A 17,853-nucleotide genomic window follows, 5' to 3' on the forward strand; every position below is an offset into this window, starting at 1 on the left:
CCTGGGCCAGCCGACTACACTATTGACGGCTTCCGCTCAGGCGTTCTCTTCAGGATGTGGTCCTCGTAGAGCCCCGCCCCGTTCACAGAGCGATTGCGTCATCTTAGGTGTCCGAAGCTCGGCCTGTATAGAATTCCAGAGCCTCTTGTTGCCCTTTCTCTTCACTTCCCGGAGGCGGGGGGTGGATGACAGACCCACGCGTTTCTCTAAGCGCGCAGACGGGGCGTGCGGGACAGCCCAGATTCGTGCGACGGCCTCTCTGAGGTCCCGGTCCTCGAGGCGACGGCGGCGGCCTCCCGCGGAGTGGACTGGGCCGGGCGGAAGAAGTCGAGCCTAAGACATTTCCGGTTCCGGTGTCAGTTCTAGGCGCCGCCGCCGCAGCCGCCGGAGCCGCGATGCCTAAAGGAGGTGAGAGGTGGGCGCGCGTGGTTCGACGGCCTCAAGGGGCAGCCCTGCTCTTGTTCCCGCTGTCCTCTCAGCCCGCAGGCGTCTCGGAGAGCGGCGCAGGTGGAGGCTGGCTGCACCGGCTGAAAACCAGGCCTGGGCCTCGACGCCCAATTGTCCGGAGGGGGAAACTGAGGACCGTGGTGGCCTGGAGCCACACCCTTCAGCATTTGAGGAGATGGAAAGGCTCTGGGTCCTCGCCGGCGCGGAAAACCAGATTTGGTGCTGGCTTCTGCAGGCCTGGCGGGATGTGGGGGGGAGTCTGGACTGTTCTACTTCTAGGCTGGCTCGGGACTGAGTCACCGCGTCCCGCGATTGTGCCGGGCCCGCCTGCCTAGCGCGTAAAACGTGGGCCTTCTCTGGCTGCGGCCCAGCCAGGCCTGCCTAATTAAAGACTACACATAATGCTTTTGATCCTGGCAGACCTGGCTTTGATTGTTTGGTAGCGGCTCAGTTCTTTGAGTTTCTTAACCTTGTATCTGTCTTCTGATTTGCCAGTGAGAGGATAATGATTGTACCTACCTCACAGTACTAATGCAAAGCGTAAAGTAGGTAGTCCACGTGGAGTGCCCAGTACAGTACCACACGATGGTTAAGTCCCAGTAAGCATGAACTCTTACTATTTGTAAGGCTTTGCCAGCTCTTAGGAAGGGTCTTGACTTTCCAGTACGGCATAGCTCATCTCCATACTTTTCCCACTTTAAAATGGGTAGTCCCAGGTTTGAATCCCAGCTCTCTCACTGTCTTAATTTTGTGGCCTTGAACAAGTTATTTAACATATTAAGGCCTGTTTTCTTCATTTAAGATACCTGGCAAGTTGGAAATAGGGATTATAAAATGGTGCTCACAGAGTTTCTAGCTAGGTCATTGCACAGAACAGATGTTCACTTGATATTGGTAACTAGTGTGTTTGTTACATTTGTTAATGCACTTAGCCCACAGGAACATCTGCTTGGATCTTGTTCAGTCCTAATCACTCCCTGATTCTACTTCAAGAAATAAACTATCCCTTTGCTCATTTATTCTGTGGCCAGAGATACTGGGCTTTACAGAGATAAATCTTTTAAACTATCCCTTTGCTCATTTATTCTGTGGCTAGAAGAGCCATGTCTTGTTTCCTAGTCTCCTCATCTATAAAAGGGCTAGTGCTGAATGAGCCTTGGTTCTAGCGTTCTGCCTCCAGAATGTGTCTTACTGCATACTTTGGGCCAGGCTTGGTGGTTTCAGTTAGAAAATCTTAAATATGAATTCCTGGTAAATGACTTGGTCTTTTGGCTTATGAGAAGCTTTGCAGGCAGGCTCAGACTTTGCGCTTGGAGTAAGAAACATGACTGGCAAGGTTTACATTGCTTTACTTAAGTTAATTATTTTTGAAAAGTGCAAGAAAACATGAAGGTGTTAAAAGTATAAAATTTTCCAAGAGCAAAGGACTAGCTTTTTGGTCCATTATCCTAACTGTGAAGCATTTAAAATGACTTGGGAGACCCTCTGATAAGAGTTCCTGTAGACCAAGACAAGGTTAGTATTTCACAGCTAACTGTATTTGATTTGAGCCTATAGTAACCAATTTTGAGCTGTTACTATTGTCTGGAATATTAAGAGGCTAAGAAAGGGTGTTGGTTTTTCAAGGGCAAGCTTGATCTGTCACCAAAGGTCTTTCATGAGCATAGACTTAGACACTCCTGGGAACCCAAGTAGTCATTAAAAATGGGTGGTGCCTTTAGCAGGCCAATTGTGACTCTGTAGCTGCTGTCTAGGAAATCAGGAGAGACCAGTGTCTGTGCTATGGTCTCTGGAGTCCAGAGTAGCTCTGATTGTCTAATTATGAGATTCTCTGTTCACAGAGACTCTGGAAACCAATTAGGCCTCAACTTCCAAGAGAGGTCTTATGTGAGGGTCAAAGCCGTAGCTACTCTTGCACCTTCCAGGACCAGCAGAGGGGATGGCTTTAGCAGGGTCAATCAAGTGTCCTGACTTAAGAGAGAGTTACAGGGAACCAGCAGTTAGCGTAATGGCTATGTCACTGGACTCCCACGTAGTCGACCGCGGTTCGCGTCCCAGACCCGGTGGCTTAAAACTCACGCCGGCCGTGTGTGCATGCGTGCCCAAGATCCCAAGAGGAGAATGGAGGAGAAGGGATTGCGGCGTGACCATCCCCCCTGGGGGGTGATTTCTCACTTTCTGTCTCTATGTCTCTGTCTGTCTGACGTGCCCTATAGTGAAAACCTCTCAAAAAAAAAAAAAAAAAAAGAGAGAGAGAGTTACAGTAAAATACTGGGTTTGGCAGGTGGCATAGTGGTTGGGGTGCTGGACTCCCACGTTGCCAACCACAGTTCAAGTCCTAGACTTGGTGGATTGCTTTATCTCTCTCTGTTGCTTTGTGGTCAAATTGAAAAAATGATAATGCTGGATAAATAAATAAATAAAATAATTCTTTTAAAAAACTGATGCTCTTAGATGAACTTTAATTGCTAGCTACTTTTTTTTTTTTTTGAGAGAGAGAGAGAGATTTTTTGCTATAAGGTGCATGTGCTTGTCAGGGAGAGAGGGAGACAGAAAGCGTGAAATCACCCCGCCAAGGTGATGGCCATGCCGCAATTCCTTCTTGTCCTCCTCTTAGAATTTTGGGCATGCACGCACATGCACCTGGTGTAGTTTTAAGCCACCAGGTTTGGGACTTGAACTGTAGTCAATTATGTGCAAGTCCAGCAATGTAACTGTTATTCCATCTGCTGGTCCGACTAGGGACGTTTTTTTAACTCTTAGGCTTTGGTCCGGTTTATTTTCAGCTTTAGCTTTATTTGCCAGTCATGTTTCTTACCCCAAGCACAGAATTTTCAGTCCACTTGTCTATGTAACAGGACCAGCAAAGACTCTAGCACATTAGGTTTGTTCTGAGGGTCAAATGAACATACGGCTGTTGCAGAGCATTGCAAGTAAAAGGCCCTTTAGTGATAGCAGGGCACGGTGTTACGTGTTTTCATTTTTGCATCTGAGTCATCCATATTTGGATTCTAAGGGATCAAGGCTTTTAGGCAGTCATTCTGTGTGGTACACCATCCCCCAGAGTCTCAGGTCTTATTCATGGGAGCCTGCATCCAGCACACAGTTTGGTAATGCAGCAGATGGTCACTTGTTTCTTGTGTCCCTTTGAACATATGGGGTGAGGATATGTAGGTTTGGGGGTGCTTGGTAAAGGTTAGATGAGGTCTCTGTAGTCTCTGATGAGAGCACCCCAAGCAGGACACTATTTTGGGGTCATGGCAGTCAAGGCAGCTGTTTCCCTCTCACTTTCCTAAACTGCTGATCCTTGTGCAGGGAGAAAGGGAGGCCACAAAGGCCGGGCAAGGCAGTACACAAGCCCTGAGGAGATCGACGCACAGCTTCAGGCCGAGAAGCAGAAGGCCAGGGTGAGTACATGCCTGTCCATGCTACTCTGGGGGCCCTGGGTGGTGCCCTGGCTCCTAGAGAGGACAGGCAAAGACTACTCAATTCTCAGGAAGAAGCCAGCATGGATGATAGAAAAGGGCAGCATGTCTGTCCCCAAACAATCAGTGACAGTTAGAGGGGAGCTATCCTCTTAACTAGATCGATTTGAAAGAACTTTGTTTACTTGCAGCAGCTGCTTTAATAGGTCTCTGTTCTGAGTCCTGTGTACCTGCCTTCCAGGGCTCATCACCAGACTCTATCCAATCACAACTCAAGCTCCCAGCACCTCTCACTTACCTGCTGTAGCCATACAGGAGTATTTACCAGACAGCACATGTTGCCCTGCCTCCCCACACCCCCAATAAGCAAAGGGTTATTAATTCATCAAGACATTGCTAAATGTCATCTTTGCTGTAACTCTTACTGATGCTACCTACTTTTCCCCCTCCAGTTCAAGCTGACTTAGTAGTTTCCTATTCTGTCCCCATGGTACTTTATCTAGTTCTCTGTTAAGAAATAAAATGTTTCTGGGACAGCATAATGGCTATGTTGCTGAACTCCCACGTAGCTGATGGTGGTTCGAGTCCTGGACCCGGTGTCTTAAAGTCACGCCAGGCGTGTGTGCATTCACACCCAAGGTTCCAAGAGGAGAATGGAGGAGATGCACACCCAAGGTTCTGAGAGGAGAATGGAGGAGAAGGGATTGCGGTGTGGCCATCTCCCCTGGAGTGATTTCTTGCTTTCTATCTCTCTGTCTCTCTCTGTCTTTCTGGTGAACGCACGCACCATATAGCAAAAACCTCTCCAAAAAAAAGAAAAGAAAAGAAAATGTTTCCATCATTGTTGATGCCTGCATCCCTTACCACCACAGGAGATTAATGACTAGATTAAGGGCCCAAGGGAGCATAGGGTCAGACAAGTGCATAGCTGTGAAGTGTGTGCCCCAGAAACCCCAAGAAGAGACCACATGTGGTTGGCAGTCTGGGAGGAACTCATAGAGGGGCGAGCATCTGAACAGGACCTTAGAGAGTATGTGGGCAAGTGCTAAGAGGGGTGGGTACCCAGTTTTTGTAAGGGAACTTCGTGATGGGAGGGCAAGGAACATGGAAGGAAGCTTTGTGCCAAAGTTCTGTCTTAAGAAGCTGATGTAGCCCTGGTACGTGCATGGGTAGTTTGGGGTAGCTAACCTTCCACTGAATGTGAGAGTGGGAAGTAGGATACTTAGCCAGGAAAACAAGTACAATTTGGCAGCTGCATTCAGTATTGGAGGAGTAGAAGAGGACTGTGGTTTTCAGCCCCATGACTAAGTCCTTCTCATCCTGGGAGATGATGAACTTCTCACCTAGGCTGCCCAAGGTGGATAGGCTAGGAAGGGGGGCAGGGTGTTTCGTGGCTATATGAAGGGCTTGCTAGACTGGGAATGGCCTCTAGGCATGATACTGAGTAGATGGGCTGCCTGCCTCTGACTCAGATTCCTTACCTTGGGGCTCAGGTACAGAGTAGGACCCTTGTCATACTTGGTCTCAGCCTTCCAGGGGCTTTTTCTCAAGGTCCACAGCCTGAGGGTGGTAGTGGGGGTCACAGTCTTGGGGGCTTGTTTTTCATTTTTGATTCTGCAGGTTGTCCGTTTCTGAAACAGGAAGAAGAGGAAGAAGAAGAAGAAGGTGGAGATGGGGCTGCAGGTGACCCCAAAAAGGAGAAGAAATCTCTAGACTCAGATGAGAGTGAGGATGAAGAAGATGACTATCAGGTACTGAGTCTGATGGGGGTTTGGACTCATTCATTCAACAGTAGAATAAACATTTATTGAGTGACTGTTTCCATTCCCATTGGTAGATAGCAGACAAATCCTTTGCTCTTAAGGGTTCACATTCTAATGGGGAGATATAGAAATAAAGAAATAATATTATTTTTTTCCTTCTAATTGTGGGGGTGGGGAGGGAGAAAGCATCCCCTAATAGTACGTGGACATACCACAGTCCTTTCTCTTCCATTTCCTCATTGTGTTGGGACCTTGGGCACGCACATAGATGTGCACAGCATATTTCTCAAGCCACTGGAGCCGGGATTCAAACTGCAGTTGGCCATGTGAGATCTGGTTCCCTTAACTACCAGGCTACAGTGCTGGCCCATAATACAATTTCAAGTAGTGATGAGTATTACATATAAAACAGACTATGGTTGAGGATATTTGAAATAGTGTTGTGGTAATGAGATGACTTGTAAAATGAACATAAGAAAATTGACATGAATTGTGACTAACAATGAGATTAGCAAGTTCAAAGTAGGTCCTGTAGTGGGAACAGGCTTTTCATACTCAAGGAAAGGGACTGGTGGGGCCATGACTTAATGGCTAAGGAGTGGAGTAGTTTGAGATAAAGGAGAGGTTGGCAGGGGCAGCTCTTCTGTAGTTGTTGAAAGGGTTTGGATTTCATCGTGATGGGCAGTGGGCTAAGGCCTCGAAGTGGGGGAGAGAGATGGCCAGATTTGCTAGGTTATTGAGGGTGGAGGTAGGGATATAGTACATGTGTCCAGGTAAAACCTGAAAACTATAACTTGAGCCAGAGTGGCTGCATTGGTAGTAGAGAAGATGGACAGAGTCAAGCCACATTTGGGGAGTGCTAAAGGAATAGGGAATCAGGGTATGCCTAGAATTGAGAGGAGCAGCAGGTTAGCTGAGAGGTGAATGTCGAGTTCTGTTTAGACTTGTTAAGTTCGCAACATCAGGCGTCTGAGTAGAGGCATAAATACAGCCAGAATGGGGATAGGCCTCTGGAACTCTGTAGAGCAGTCAGGTAGATTCGTATTTGGAGGCTGTTGCCATGGTCATTTGAGAAAAGCCAGGACTGACAAGGTGTGCAACTTTGACCAACCTATGTCATTGAGAACTTGTGTTGTCATTTCTTCCTGAACTTCCTGAGGGGAGGTGAGAGGTGCAAGCTCCAGGTCCTTGGGTTAGCTCGCCAAATCCAGAGACTGATTCAGTGGCTTGTTCTCATTACATTTCCCATCATGAGTTGAGATATGTAGAAATTGGAAATGGTCATCAGAGCATATATCCTTGGTCCACCCTCCCGCTGGGAACCCTGCACGTGCTTGTTGTAGGATATATTGGGCAGGGGATTCTGTGGGAAACTGCTTTTGGAAGCTGAGCTTGAAGTTGGGGGAGTAGTGCTCTGTATTGGGACTTTTTGAGTTGGACCACAGCTTACATCTCATCTACTGTCTACATCTTGGATAACCTTGGGCAAGTTATTTAACTCTGAACTGCCATTCTGTAACCTCTGAAGCTGGGATGATGGCCCCTGGTTGCTAGGGCTCAGCCTAGGTTGAACACTGGTAACATGTTCTCATTTTCCTTGCCTTCTCAGGCTTACGAAGATAGTCCTGAGTGCTGAGTGCAGCTTGGGACAAACAGCATGTGGGCTAGGGTGGAACAGGAGTTTGTCTCCATTCAGGTGTACTGTTGGAGATGGTGGGAGTAACCTTAGGGACTCTTCAGGACTTAAACCTGTCCAACAGCAAGTTTCTTGCCCTCTCCTAGCAAAAACGCAAAGGTGTAGAAGGGCTCATCGACATCGAGAACCCCAACCGGGTGGCACAGACAACCAAAAAGGTCACACAACTAGATCTGGACGGGCCAAAGGAGCTTTCAAGAAGAGAACGGTAACTTCTGCTGGCCAGGCCTTGTGACCTGGGCACACGGTCCAGGTAGTGGGGAAGGGTCAGCTTGTGAGTTGCTGGGATGCTCAGCTTCTCAGTTCTGGCTTCTTGGGCTCTGAGGTCCCTAGTGGCTGGGTGGGAACCTAGCTATGTGTATTTCTGTTTGATACCAGGGAATACAAAGCAGCAATTTCAGACCTGAGCGGGCACTTGAAGTAATGGCCCCAGAATACAGGGGTTAATCTCCCATGCCTTTCCTGCAGAGCACTCCATCTGGGGGAGAATTCTCTCATCCAGCTTGGTCTGCCCATTCCTGGTCTGCAGCCACCTGTAGTGCCATGGACATGGAGATTAGGATGGGGTTAAGGGCCTGTGCCAGCCAGAAGGCAGCCCAGCCCAACATAGGGAAGTTTCAACTAGACCAGTTGCTCCAGGCCTCTGGGTCATGTGTGAAAACAGATGCAGATGTCTTCATTGTAAGTTGCGTGAGGAACGAGATCAAGTTCCACACAGAGTGCCTGGTACATAATCAGGTTTTTTTTGGATAGGTTTTTGCTGTAGGGCTTGTGCACTCGCCAGAAAGACAGAGGAAGACAGAGACAGAAAGCAAGAAATCACACATACCCCTGGTGGGGTGATGGCCACGCTGCAGTCTCTTCTCCTCCATTCTCCTCTTGGGATCTTGGACATGCACGTATACATGCCTGGCATGAGTTTACCCACCGGGTCTGGGACTCGAACCGTGGTCAACTACATGGGAGTCCAGTAATGTAGCCATTATGCCATCTGCTGGTCCCCACAATCAGTTCTTAAGTAGCTATCTTTTAAGTTTTGTTTTAAATGCATGATAGCACATGCACACACACACACACACACACACCCCGCATAGGAGAGAATATTCCCTAGGAAGGCCATTCATGCTGCAATCCCTTTTCTTCCAGATCTCTGTCCCACCAGGATCTTGTGTATGCACAGACAAGTTGCCCTGCCTTTTTTTTTTTTCTTGAGAGATTTTTGCTATAGGGCGTTTATACTCGTCAGAGAGACAGAAAGCAAGGAATCACCCCCCCCCCCAGAGGGATGCCCACACTGCAGTCCCTTCTCTTTCATCCTCCTCTCAGGATTTTGGGGAGGCATGCACATGCATCCAGCATGAGTTTCAAGCCGCTGTGTCCAAAACTCGAACGGGTTGACCCTGTGGGAGTCCAGCATCGTAACCACTACACCACCTGTTGGCCACAGCTGCCCTGACTTTTGATAGCCCCCTGGTGACCTGTAGGACCTTTTAAGAGATTGAAGATCACTGGGGAAAGCAGCCCTGGTATCTCTCCTGACCAGGCTACTGGGAATTTGGTCTATCCTCTTGTGCTTACTCCATGGTGGCTAAGGGTTGTGTCTGTGAAAACTCAACAGGGAAGGCCCATGAGCTGGGACTGTGTTTAGAGGTTGCTAAGGACTCTCCCAAAGTAGCTTCCTTCTTGGGATTGAATCCCCAGAAACTCAACAACCTAGGTTTGGTGCTGGCTTTCCCAAAGCAGAGGAGTTCTAGTGCCCACCCAAGTTCTGCCACCTCTGAGCTGTAGACAAGTCACTGCCCTTTCTTAGCCTGTCTTCTCTTTGAGGTTGCAGAGGTGGTAACCATAAAGACCAGCACCCTGCCTGGCACTTAGCCTTTCGGCAGCCTTGTTTATCATATCTTAAACTCAACTTGGAGACTTCTGAGTTCAGCACATCACTCCTAACATAGGATTTGCTGGGCTGATGGGCGTTATCACCTTACCTGTGTAGCAGGTGTCTTTCCCAGAATCTCCTGAGTGAGCTGTTTATCTCACTCCTGTTGGCCGAATTTCTATATCTTCCCTCTAGCCGGGCCCTCATGCCTTGTTTCTCATTACTCCCCAGCCCTGTAAATTGCAACGCCTATGGGGAGACTAAGTTCCTCCCCCAAACTCCTGCTAGACGGGTCTCTGTCCTCCTCCAACATGTGGCTCTCCCAGGACCCCAGTGCAAATGAGACCTCTAGTGTCACTCTCTGAAGGGCATCCACTCTAGTTTAGAATCTCAAGCTTGAGGGGCTGGCAGGTGGCATAGTGGTTAAGGGCGCTGGACTTAACACATGGCTGACTGCACTTTCAGTCCTGGACCTGCCTGGCAGCTTGCTTTCTCACTTTCTCTCTCTCTGTCCCTCTCTGGTCAAATTTAAATAAGTAAATAAATAAATAAATGCATTTACTTCTCAAAGTCTGTGTTAAACAAACAAAAAAGAATCTCATGCTTGAGAATAAGATCCCCAAAGGAAGACTAATGCCCTTCACTAGTCTCTCTTCCTAGTGGGTTGATTTGTCCCATGGGAGTCCAGCTTTTATCACCACACCTCTATTAATTCAGTCTCACCCCTGGGAGGCAGCCTCTTGCACATCTGAACTACCATAAGAATATTTTGTGTTCATTTCCTACCTGTGGCCCTCATCTCATGTCCTGTCCACTTCTTTCTCACTTATGGAATGGTTTCCACTGTCTTCTTCCTGGTTGTCATCTCTGGGACACATAGTCCACTTGGTTTTGGTTCCCTTTCTCACCCCATTCTAAAGCCCTCAAGCATCATCTGCATCCCTGCAGCCATTGTCCATTCTTGAACTAAGACTTTCTCCAGGTCGTAGGTGTTTTCTGCCTGGCCTGTTCCTTCTGCTTGCTTGTTTGGTAAATGTCCATCACACAGGACCACACAGAGCTAGGGGCCCTCCCTCAGCCAGAATGCCCTCTTGCATCTTGGCCCTAGGCCTGAGTACTTGGCCTTTATTCTCGCTCCCATGTCTAGCTTGAGTAACAGTGGGGAAGATGTTCCCTGTGACACCATTTTATCCAAACAGAGAAGAAATTGAGAAGCAGAAAGCAAAAGAGCGCTACATGAAAATGCATTTAGCTGGGAAAACAGAGCAAGCCAAGGCTGACCTTGCCCGGCTGGCAATCATCCGGAAACAGCGGGAGGAAGCAGCAAGGAAGAAAGAAGAGGAGAGGAAAGGTAAGTGCTGAGCGGCCAGCGTGCGGGATGGCTTCCTGACTGGTTCTGGGCAAGCCACCAAGCCCTAGACTGTGTCCTTGTCTGTGAGATGGCAGTGGAGCAAGAAGTGACAGCTGACCAGATCTTTCAGTAGAGGCCCAGCTCACCTGTGCAGGTAGAGAGGGTGCAGCTGCCCACTACCTTCCAGTGGCATCGTATCAGCAGAGCACTGTCTACAGAAGAATGGCCCCTGCCTCTACCAGTGGTAGGCCTCAGGAAGCCAAGTACCTAATACAGACTTGTGAGCCTTGAAGTTGTACTGAGGTCTCCGGTGCCCTGTGAAGCTGAGTGAGCTCACTGTCACCAGTGTACATCCGAGGGACTTGGAAAGTGTGCTGGATAGACACTAGCGCAGACCCAGATCAAATCTGGCCCAAATGCCCCTCTTCCCACACTCTTCCTCCAGACAGGCCAAAGGTGGCAGAGGGTTCCTCTAGGCCAGGTTGGCTATGGGAAGTTGACCTGATTTATAGGAACATTTGACTAATGACTTTCTATCTCCTGGGGTCCATGAAAGCCACTTACCTCCTCACCAGATCATGAGGAAACTGAAGCCTAGAAATGGGCAATCAGTTGCTCAGGAGCATTGTCACCTGCATTAGAGATCTGCTTTTCCCAACCCTCTACCCAGCTCTGCCTTACACACCCCAAGCAGAAAAGGAACTTGTGGGGAACCAGCAGTTAGCGTAATGGCTATGTCGCTGGACTCCCACGTAGTCGACCGCGGTTCGTGTCCCGGACCCGGTGGCTTAAAACTCACGCCGGGCGCGTGTGCGTGCATGCCCAAGATCCCGAGAGGAGAATGGAGGAGAAGGGATTATGGCGTGACCATCCCCCCTGGGGGGTGATTTCTCGCTTTCTGTCTCTATGTCTCTCTCTGTCTGGTGAGCGCACGCGCCCTACAGTGAAAATCTCTCAAAAAAAAAAAAAAGGAACTTGTGTGTAACTCTTTGAATGTCATTGCTGATTTTAGACCCTAGACTTCAGAACTGGGGGAAGGTTGAAATGATAGGATTCCCCTGGGAAGGTGTGGTAAGAAGCCCCACTAGATCATGTGTTGGTGGGCCGTTGTGGAAGGGGAGCAGCCTCTGATAAGGTGGTGGCAGCTGCTCAAACACATTGCAAATATCTAGATGCCTGGGTCCTGTGGCTTCAGAAATCCTCTTCTGCAGGGTGTGTCTGCCTGGGTCCTCTCCTTGGGTCTCCTCTCTTCCCCTTCTGTCAACGGAGCCAGTTGTGCAGAATCTTAAATGAGGCCTTTTAAATCTCAAGTTCTTTCATGGGTTAGGGAAGGGTGGTCTTGTTTTGTTCTCACTCCAACCTTTCCTTTCCACCCCTCAGCAAAAGACGATGCGACTTTGTCAGGAAAACGGATGCAGTCGCTCTCCCTGAATAAGTAAGCACGGCCGTGGGAGGAGATGCCAGGGAACTGGGCCATGCTGCCAGGACCTCTGCCGTGTCTCGCCCACCCTTTGCCCTGGCACCACTGCAGCAGCCCGTCATGGCCAGGAGGCCCCTGCAGCCTGGGGCCTCCTCTTCATCTTGGCACAGCAATTGTTTAGGGAGTGTGGGGGGCTGGGGGAGGGGCAGCTGCTATCTTTGAGACAGAAAGATGCAGGAAAGCATTTCATATGTAACCATTTGAATGTTTTTGCTGTTTTTAGAATTCAGAACCCTTGTTGGGGGGGTGCCTGGGAGGTGGGGTAAGAGGAGCTCCCATATGTCTGGTAGATATGCACGTTAGTGGGTGGTTGTGCCAGGGGCAGCTGCTGACCAGTTTGTGACAACCAGCCCACCTGTGTTGCCTGGGTGCTCACTTGGAGGGGATGTCATCGGTGTGCCCATGCCCGTGGCTCATCCCTGGTCAGTCCCTTCTTACTGAGGTCTCTCCTCTCTGCCCTTCCCTGTCCCATACCCACCTTCCTGGCCAGGGCCAGGGTCCATTTTTAACCCTACCCATTGATCATTTCAAGAAACCTCTGTTTACTGCACCCAGGCAAAACATGCTCTACAAACTCAACTTGTATATTTGGCAGATTAAACTTGACATTATCGTAATCCTTGTTTTGTAATCTGTCTTTTGGCTCCCCTACCCAAGCCACTTTCACCCAGTTGAGGCAGATGTACCTGGCCAGGTACAGGACATATACCTAGCTGGGGCAAATTTTCGTCCAGCAGCACCAAGCAGAGTGTAGGGATTAGACCTCAGGATCAGAGCTGGGAAGGACTCCAGAGCCTGTCCCCTTCCCTCTAACCCAGTAGGGATTCTGCCAGAGTGGACAGGAACCTGTCTACGGCCTCCAGGTGCCCCAGTGATAAGAGCCTCAGAAATTCTGTGAAGGAATTGTCCCAGGAGATGATGCCTAGCACCAGCTGAGAGCCACCTCATTAATCTCAAGGAAATGAGAATTGCTCTTTTAACCCTTTTGGCCCTGGATGTCAAGGACTGGCAGTGGGAAAAGAGACTGTGCAATCAGATAGGCTGCCTGTGGATTCAGGTCCAGTGAAAGGTAACCCTACAGCTTTTGCCCCCACACCCTTGTGGAGGGGAGCACTTCATTCACCTTGTGCACAGCAGAATCCTTTGTGACAGGTGTCTAAAGGTCAGTTGGTCTGATGTCTGGGTACCAAGTAGGGGATAGGAGAACAGAGGTGATAGGGATAATGTGCTTTACCCCAGGTCAGACCAAATGACTTAGGCAGAGATGGAATATAGCCCCTGGCTCCCTATGACTTCTGCCACATCCCCTGTAGACCTGACCATGTTGGAGGTCAACAGCCCAGGAGGATAATCACAACTTCAGCACCTGCAGCTTGTTCCAGCCTCCTGTAAACCCTGGCCTGCAGAGGGAAACCCCCCTGAGAAGCAGGAATTACATCCTTCCCTGGAAGTCAGCAGTTGTCCAGGTTCAAGTCTGTGGCCATGAAAATGGGGTTCTCTGACAAGATGGAAGAAGGTGGTAGCTATTTGACAAGGTTTACTGTGCCACATTGTTGGCTCTGAGACAGTGCAGTAATGAGGTAAGTATCTTGTAAAGCTGGAGGTCTGGGTGAATGACTAAAGTGGCTGTGCTTGGTATGACTCTGCCCAGGAAAGGCCCTGGCTCATTGTGCCTTAGGGAGAAGCCAGAGGGAAGGACTTCCTTGGTGTCTGCAAGTTTAGGGGTATGGTTTAGCAAATTTCACCTGGATATGCAAATGACGTGCCAACAAGTTCCCACAGGCTAGGAAAATTCCCTTGCAGTTCAACAGAGACCTAAACTCAGAGTTATAGCAGATGCCCCTGCAGTGGGACTCAGAAGTCAAACCTGAGTTTGAATTCTGGCTCTGTCACTCCTGTTTCTGGTATTCAGTCTTCTTTTTAAAATGGGTATAAAAAGGCTTCCTTCCTAAGGTTGGGGACAAGGTGACTTGTGTCTATTAGGACTCTTATAGTTCTGTCTCCCGCCATTCACCAAATTCACCCTGACCAGGTTATTGGCTGTTATCTCAGCTCTCACTGTCCTTCCTCCCCTGCATCCTATGAGTGAATCTTCAGGGCCTATGCACTTTCACCGTTCTGGTTCATCATCTCACACCTACAAACTGGAGCAGCCTCCTCATGGGCCTCTAGTCTGGTCTCTAGAATGCAAAGCTTGCTTTGTTTCCTCAACTTTAGAGGCCTGAGTGCATGATGCCAAGGGCTGTCAGGAGCTAGTCCTTGAAACCTTCACACCCTCACTTGTACTCTATATTCTTTTAGGTCTTTGAAGGTGCCACGTTCTTGCTATAGCCCTTTGTGCATGCAGTTCCTTGCCTAAACCTGCCCTTAGTTCCTACCCCCACTTTTCCTGGACATTGAGTTGTCATCATCTCCTTCCTTGAGATTTTGAGCTTCTTAGAGGCAGACTGTACCCTTGACCATTCCCTCAACACCTAGCAGTGCCCAGAAAAAGGTTCAGCAAGCCCAGCCACCACTGTTGATGTGCAACATGGAGCAGGGTCCAGGATCCCCTTCTTGCCTGACTGGTTGCCTTCTGCCTGTTCTAGGACCTTCAGCCACTCTGGGGAGAAGGACCCAGCCCCACCCCAACAATGCATGTAATGTTTTCCCTTCTATAAGGAAGTATTTTCATTATGAATCTCCTTTTAAAGCCTGAAGCTGTACCCATTTCTGTAATGAGGGATACCAGCTGACATGCAGAGCAACTGCTTGAGGCCCCTGGGACCGCTTCCAGAGCAATAGGGAACTTATTGCTTAGGGTCTTAGAGAAGGAGAATGCTGATTGGATGTTGCTGGGCCCATATTTTCCTATCTGCAACACGCCACAAAAGGTGTGGCTCTTTTGCCCTTCACTGCAGGGCCTGGTGATAGTCACATTGCTTCTGAGACCAAATCTCACTTTGTAGCTGGTCGGTACAGGCTGAGATCGTATTTAGTACGGAGAGTTCTATGGCCTGACATTGTGTCTTGAGGTCTTGTAGTTTCTGTCTCATAATTAGAAATATATGTAATCAGGGGCCGACAGGTGGCATGGTGGTTAAAGGCTCTGAACTCCCACAAGGCCGACCACAGTTTGAGTACCAGACCTGGTGGCTTGCTTTCTTTGTCCTCTGGTTAAATTTAAATAAATAAAGTTAAATAAAAATAATTCTTTTTTTAAAAAAAGAATACAAGTATATAAATAGGTAACAAAAAAAATACATGATTAAACCAAACAAAAATACCCTTTGAGTGAAATGAGGAGGTGGGGGATGGATATACCTTCCTAAAAAATGGTGAGCATTTGTCAGAAATCAACTCCCAACATCAAACAAAAGTTTCCATGAAGGGCCAGAACCAGCCCAGGATGTGATCCCTTTGCTTAGGAAACCGACTACTGAGTGGCATGAAAGATGGTTGTTCCTGGCAGCTTGGAAAGTGGCAGAAGTGTAGGAGAAAGGAACCATTAGGGGGTAAGGTACTTGGGCCTTTGCAAGCAGCAAAAACAAACTATACTCATGTAAAACCAATCTGTCTTTCCACCACACGAGTCCACAATGGCATTTTTATTATTTCCACATTTTGAAGCAGTTTATGACCAGCATAGTGCTTTGGGGGCTTTTTTCTTTTTGCAATAAATGAAAGCGTTCCTTTAGAAAAAGGCACATGTTCGTTGTACAGGTAAGAAAAGCTCTCCTCTCTTCTGAGGGAGCAGTCTGCATAGGGACCCAAAGTTACCCTAGAAATACTCAGCAAAGCAATCTTTAGCCTCCTCGACCCCCTCACTTGCACCCTTGCCCCAGCAGCTGGGATGAGGGCGACAGCTTCCTCATAGCTCATTTGATCTTGAGGTCCTTCAGGGCTGACTCCAGGCTCTGCAAGGAGGCAGAATGGACAGGATGGCCCTCAGCTGTCCTGGAGATACCCCAGCACCAGGGACCTTTTTCACAACCACCTCAGCCCCCAGCCCAACACAGGACAGAGAGCTTAGTCTTTGGAGTCTGGCAGACTTGGGTTTGACTCTCAGTTCTAAAAGGGGTGTGTTACTCCACCCACTCCCAGTCTACTGTATTCCCTGTAGGAGTGGAGAATGGGGGAGTATACGCTCTGAACTCCCACAAGGCCGACCACAGTTTGAGTACCAGACCTGGTGGCTTGCTTTCTTTGTCCTCTGGTTAAATTTAAATAAATAAAGTTAAATAAAAATAATTCTTTTTTTAAAAAAAGAATACAAGTATATAAATAGGTAACAAAAAAAATACATGATTAAACCAAACAAAAATACCCTTTGAGTGAAATGAGGAGGTGGGGGATGGATATACCTTCCTAAAAAATGGTGAGCATTTGTCAGAAATCAACTCCCAACATCAAACAAAAGTTTCCATGAAGGGCCAGAACCAGCCCAGGATGTGATCCCTTTGCTTAGGAAACCGACTACTGAGTGGCATGAAAGATGGTTGTTCCTGGCAGCTTGGAAAGTGGCAGAAGTGTAGGAGAAAGGAACCATTAGGGGGTAAGGTACTTGGGCCTTTGCAAGCAGCAAAAACAAACTATACTCATGTAAAACCAATCTGTCTTTCCACCACACGAGTCCACAATGGCATTTTTATTATTTCCACATTTTGAAGCAGTTTATGACCAGCATAGTGCTTTGGGGGCTTTTTTCTTTTTGCAATAAATGAAAGCGTTCCTTTAGAAAAAGGCACATGTTCGTTGTACAGGTAAGAAAAGCTCTCCTCTCTTCTGAGGGAGCAGTCTGCATAGGGACCCAAAGTTACCCTAGAAATACTCAGCAAAGCAATCTTTAGCCTCCTCGACCCCCTCACTTGCACCCTTGCCCCAGCAGCTGGGATGAGGGCGACAGCTTCCTCATAGCTCATTTGATCTTGAGGTCCTTCAGGGCTGACTCCAGGCTCTGCAAGGAGGCAGAATGGACAGGATGGCCCTCAGCTGTCCTGGAGATACCCCAGCACCAGGGACCTTTTTCACAACCACCTCAGCCCCCAGCCCAACACAGGACAGAGAGCTTAGTCTTTGGAGTCTGGCAGACTTGGGTTTGACTCTCAGTTCTAAAAGGGGTGTGTTACTCCACCCACTCCCAGTCTACTGTATTCCCTGTAGGAGTGGAGAATGGGGGAGTATACAGGATAGCTCCCAGAGACCACAGGAATAAGAGTCAACCCTGAGGGTGTGGCAGAAAGTGGGAAGTAGAGCAGGCTCACCTTCACATCCCAGATGCTCATGCCACCATCCATGCCCGTTGTGCAGAACTGGGAGCACTTGGCCTTGCCCCCACTAATCACCGAGATCTGGCTGCAAAGAGGACGAGTTTTTGGATCCCAACCTGTGTTGGCCCAGGGCTCAAGCCCATCCCTCCTACCAGGAGCTCCTAGACTTCTGGAGAAGTTGACTCTTAACAAGGTGAGCCAGGTGTCTGCTTTGGTGAGGGGCAGTAGTGTATAAGGTGCAGAGGCTTGGCAAAGTCCAGGCAAAGGGGACATGGCATTCAGAGGCTGGGCAGGCAGGAAGGAGAGGGTATGTCTGGGGAATGCATGAAGTGCCAGTAATGTGGCCTGATAACGAGAAAAAGTTGGGACGGGGAAGACGGGAGAGTTACCCAGCTCCTCAGCAGCAGGCAAAGGTGTTTAAGCTGAAAAAAACGGGATCTGGGAACCAGCAGTTAGCATAATGGCTATGTCGCTGGACTCCCACGTAGTTGACTGCGGTTCGCGTCCCGGACCCGGTGGCTTAAAACTCATGCCGGGTGCGTGTGCGTGCGTGCGTGCGTGCGTGC

General features: G+C 48.8%; 2 protein-coding genes and 1 long non-coding RNA gene across 3 annotated transcripts in view; 1 reads left to right on the forward strand and 2 right to left on the reverse strand.

The window, feature by feature from the left end:
• Positions 1 to 258: 258 nt before the first annotated feature.
• Positions 259 to 12,655, forward strand: PDAP1 (PDGFA associated protein 1). Its single transcript, XM_006150165.3, has 6 exons — positions 259 to 408; positions 3,763 to 3,854; positions 5,513 to 5,623; positions 7,418 to 7,539; positions 10,407 to 10,558; positions 11,939 to 12,655. The coding sequence occupies exons 1-6, from the start codon at positions 396 to 398 to the stop codon at positions 11,995 to 11,997; spliced, it is 549 nt and encodes a 182-aa protein (XP_006150227.1). The 5' UTR covers positions 259 to 395; the 3' UTR covers positions 11,998 to 12,655.
• LOC114008066 (uncharacterized) lies at positions 4,724 to 7,410 on the reverse strand. The gene is made up of 2 exons (XR_003549628.1): positions 6,747 to 7,410; positions 4,724 to 5,503 (listed from the first exon to the last, which is right to left on the reverse strand). It is a non-coding gene; the product is annotated as an uncharacterized LOC114008066 (long non-coding RNA).
• Positions 12,656 to 16,631: 3,976 nt separating the features above from the next.
• ARPC1B (actin related protein 2/3 complex subunit 1B) overlaps positions 16,632 to 17,853 on the reverse strand; it is a 7,445-nt gene continuing 6,223 nt past the window's right edge. The window contains exons 8-9 of the mRNA XM_027772514.1: positions 17,282 to 17,372; positions 16,632 to 16,974 (exon numbers count right to left, since the gene is read on the reverse strand). Coding sequence (XP_027628315.1) covers positions 16,936 to 16,974; positions 17,282 to 17,372 — 130 coding nt within the window. The 3' untranslated portion in view covers positions 16,632 to 16,935. The remainder of the gene's footprint in view (positions 16,975 to 17,281; positions 17,373 to 17,853) is intronic.

Source organism: Tupaia chinensis, unplaced genomic scaffold (genome assembly GCF_000334495.1).
Source record: "Tupaia chinensis unplaced genomic scaffold, TupChi_1.0 Scaffold000279_1, whole genome shotgun sequence".
Classification (NCBI taxonomy): domain Eukaryota; kingdom Metazoa; phylum Chordata; class Mammalia; order Scandentia; family Tupaiidae; genus Tupaia; species Tupaia belangeri.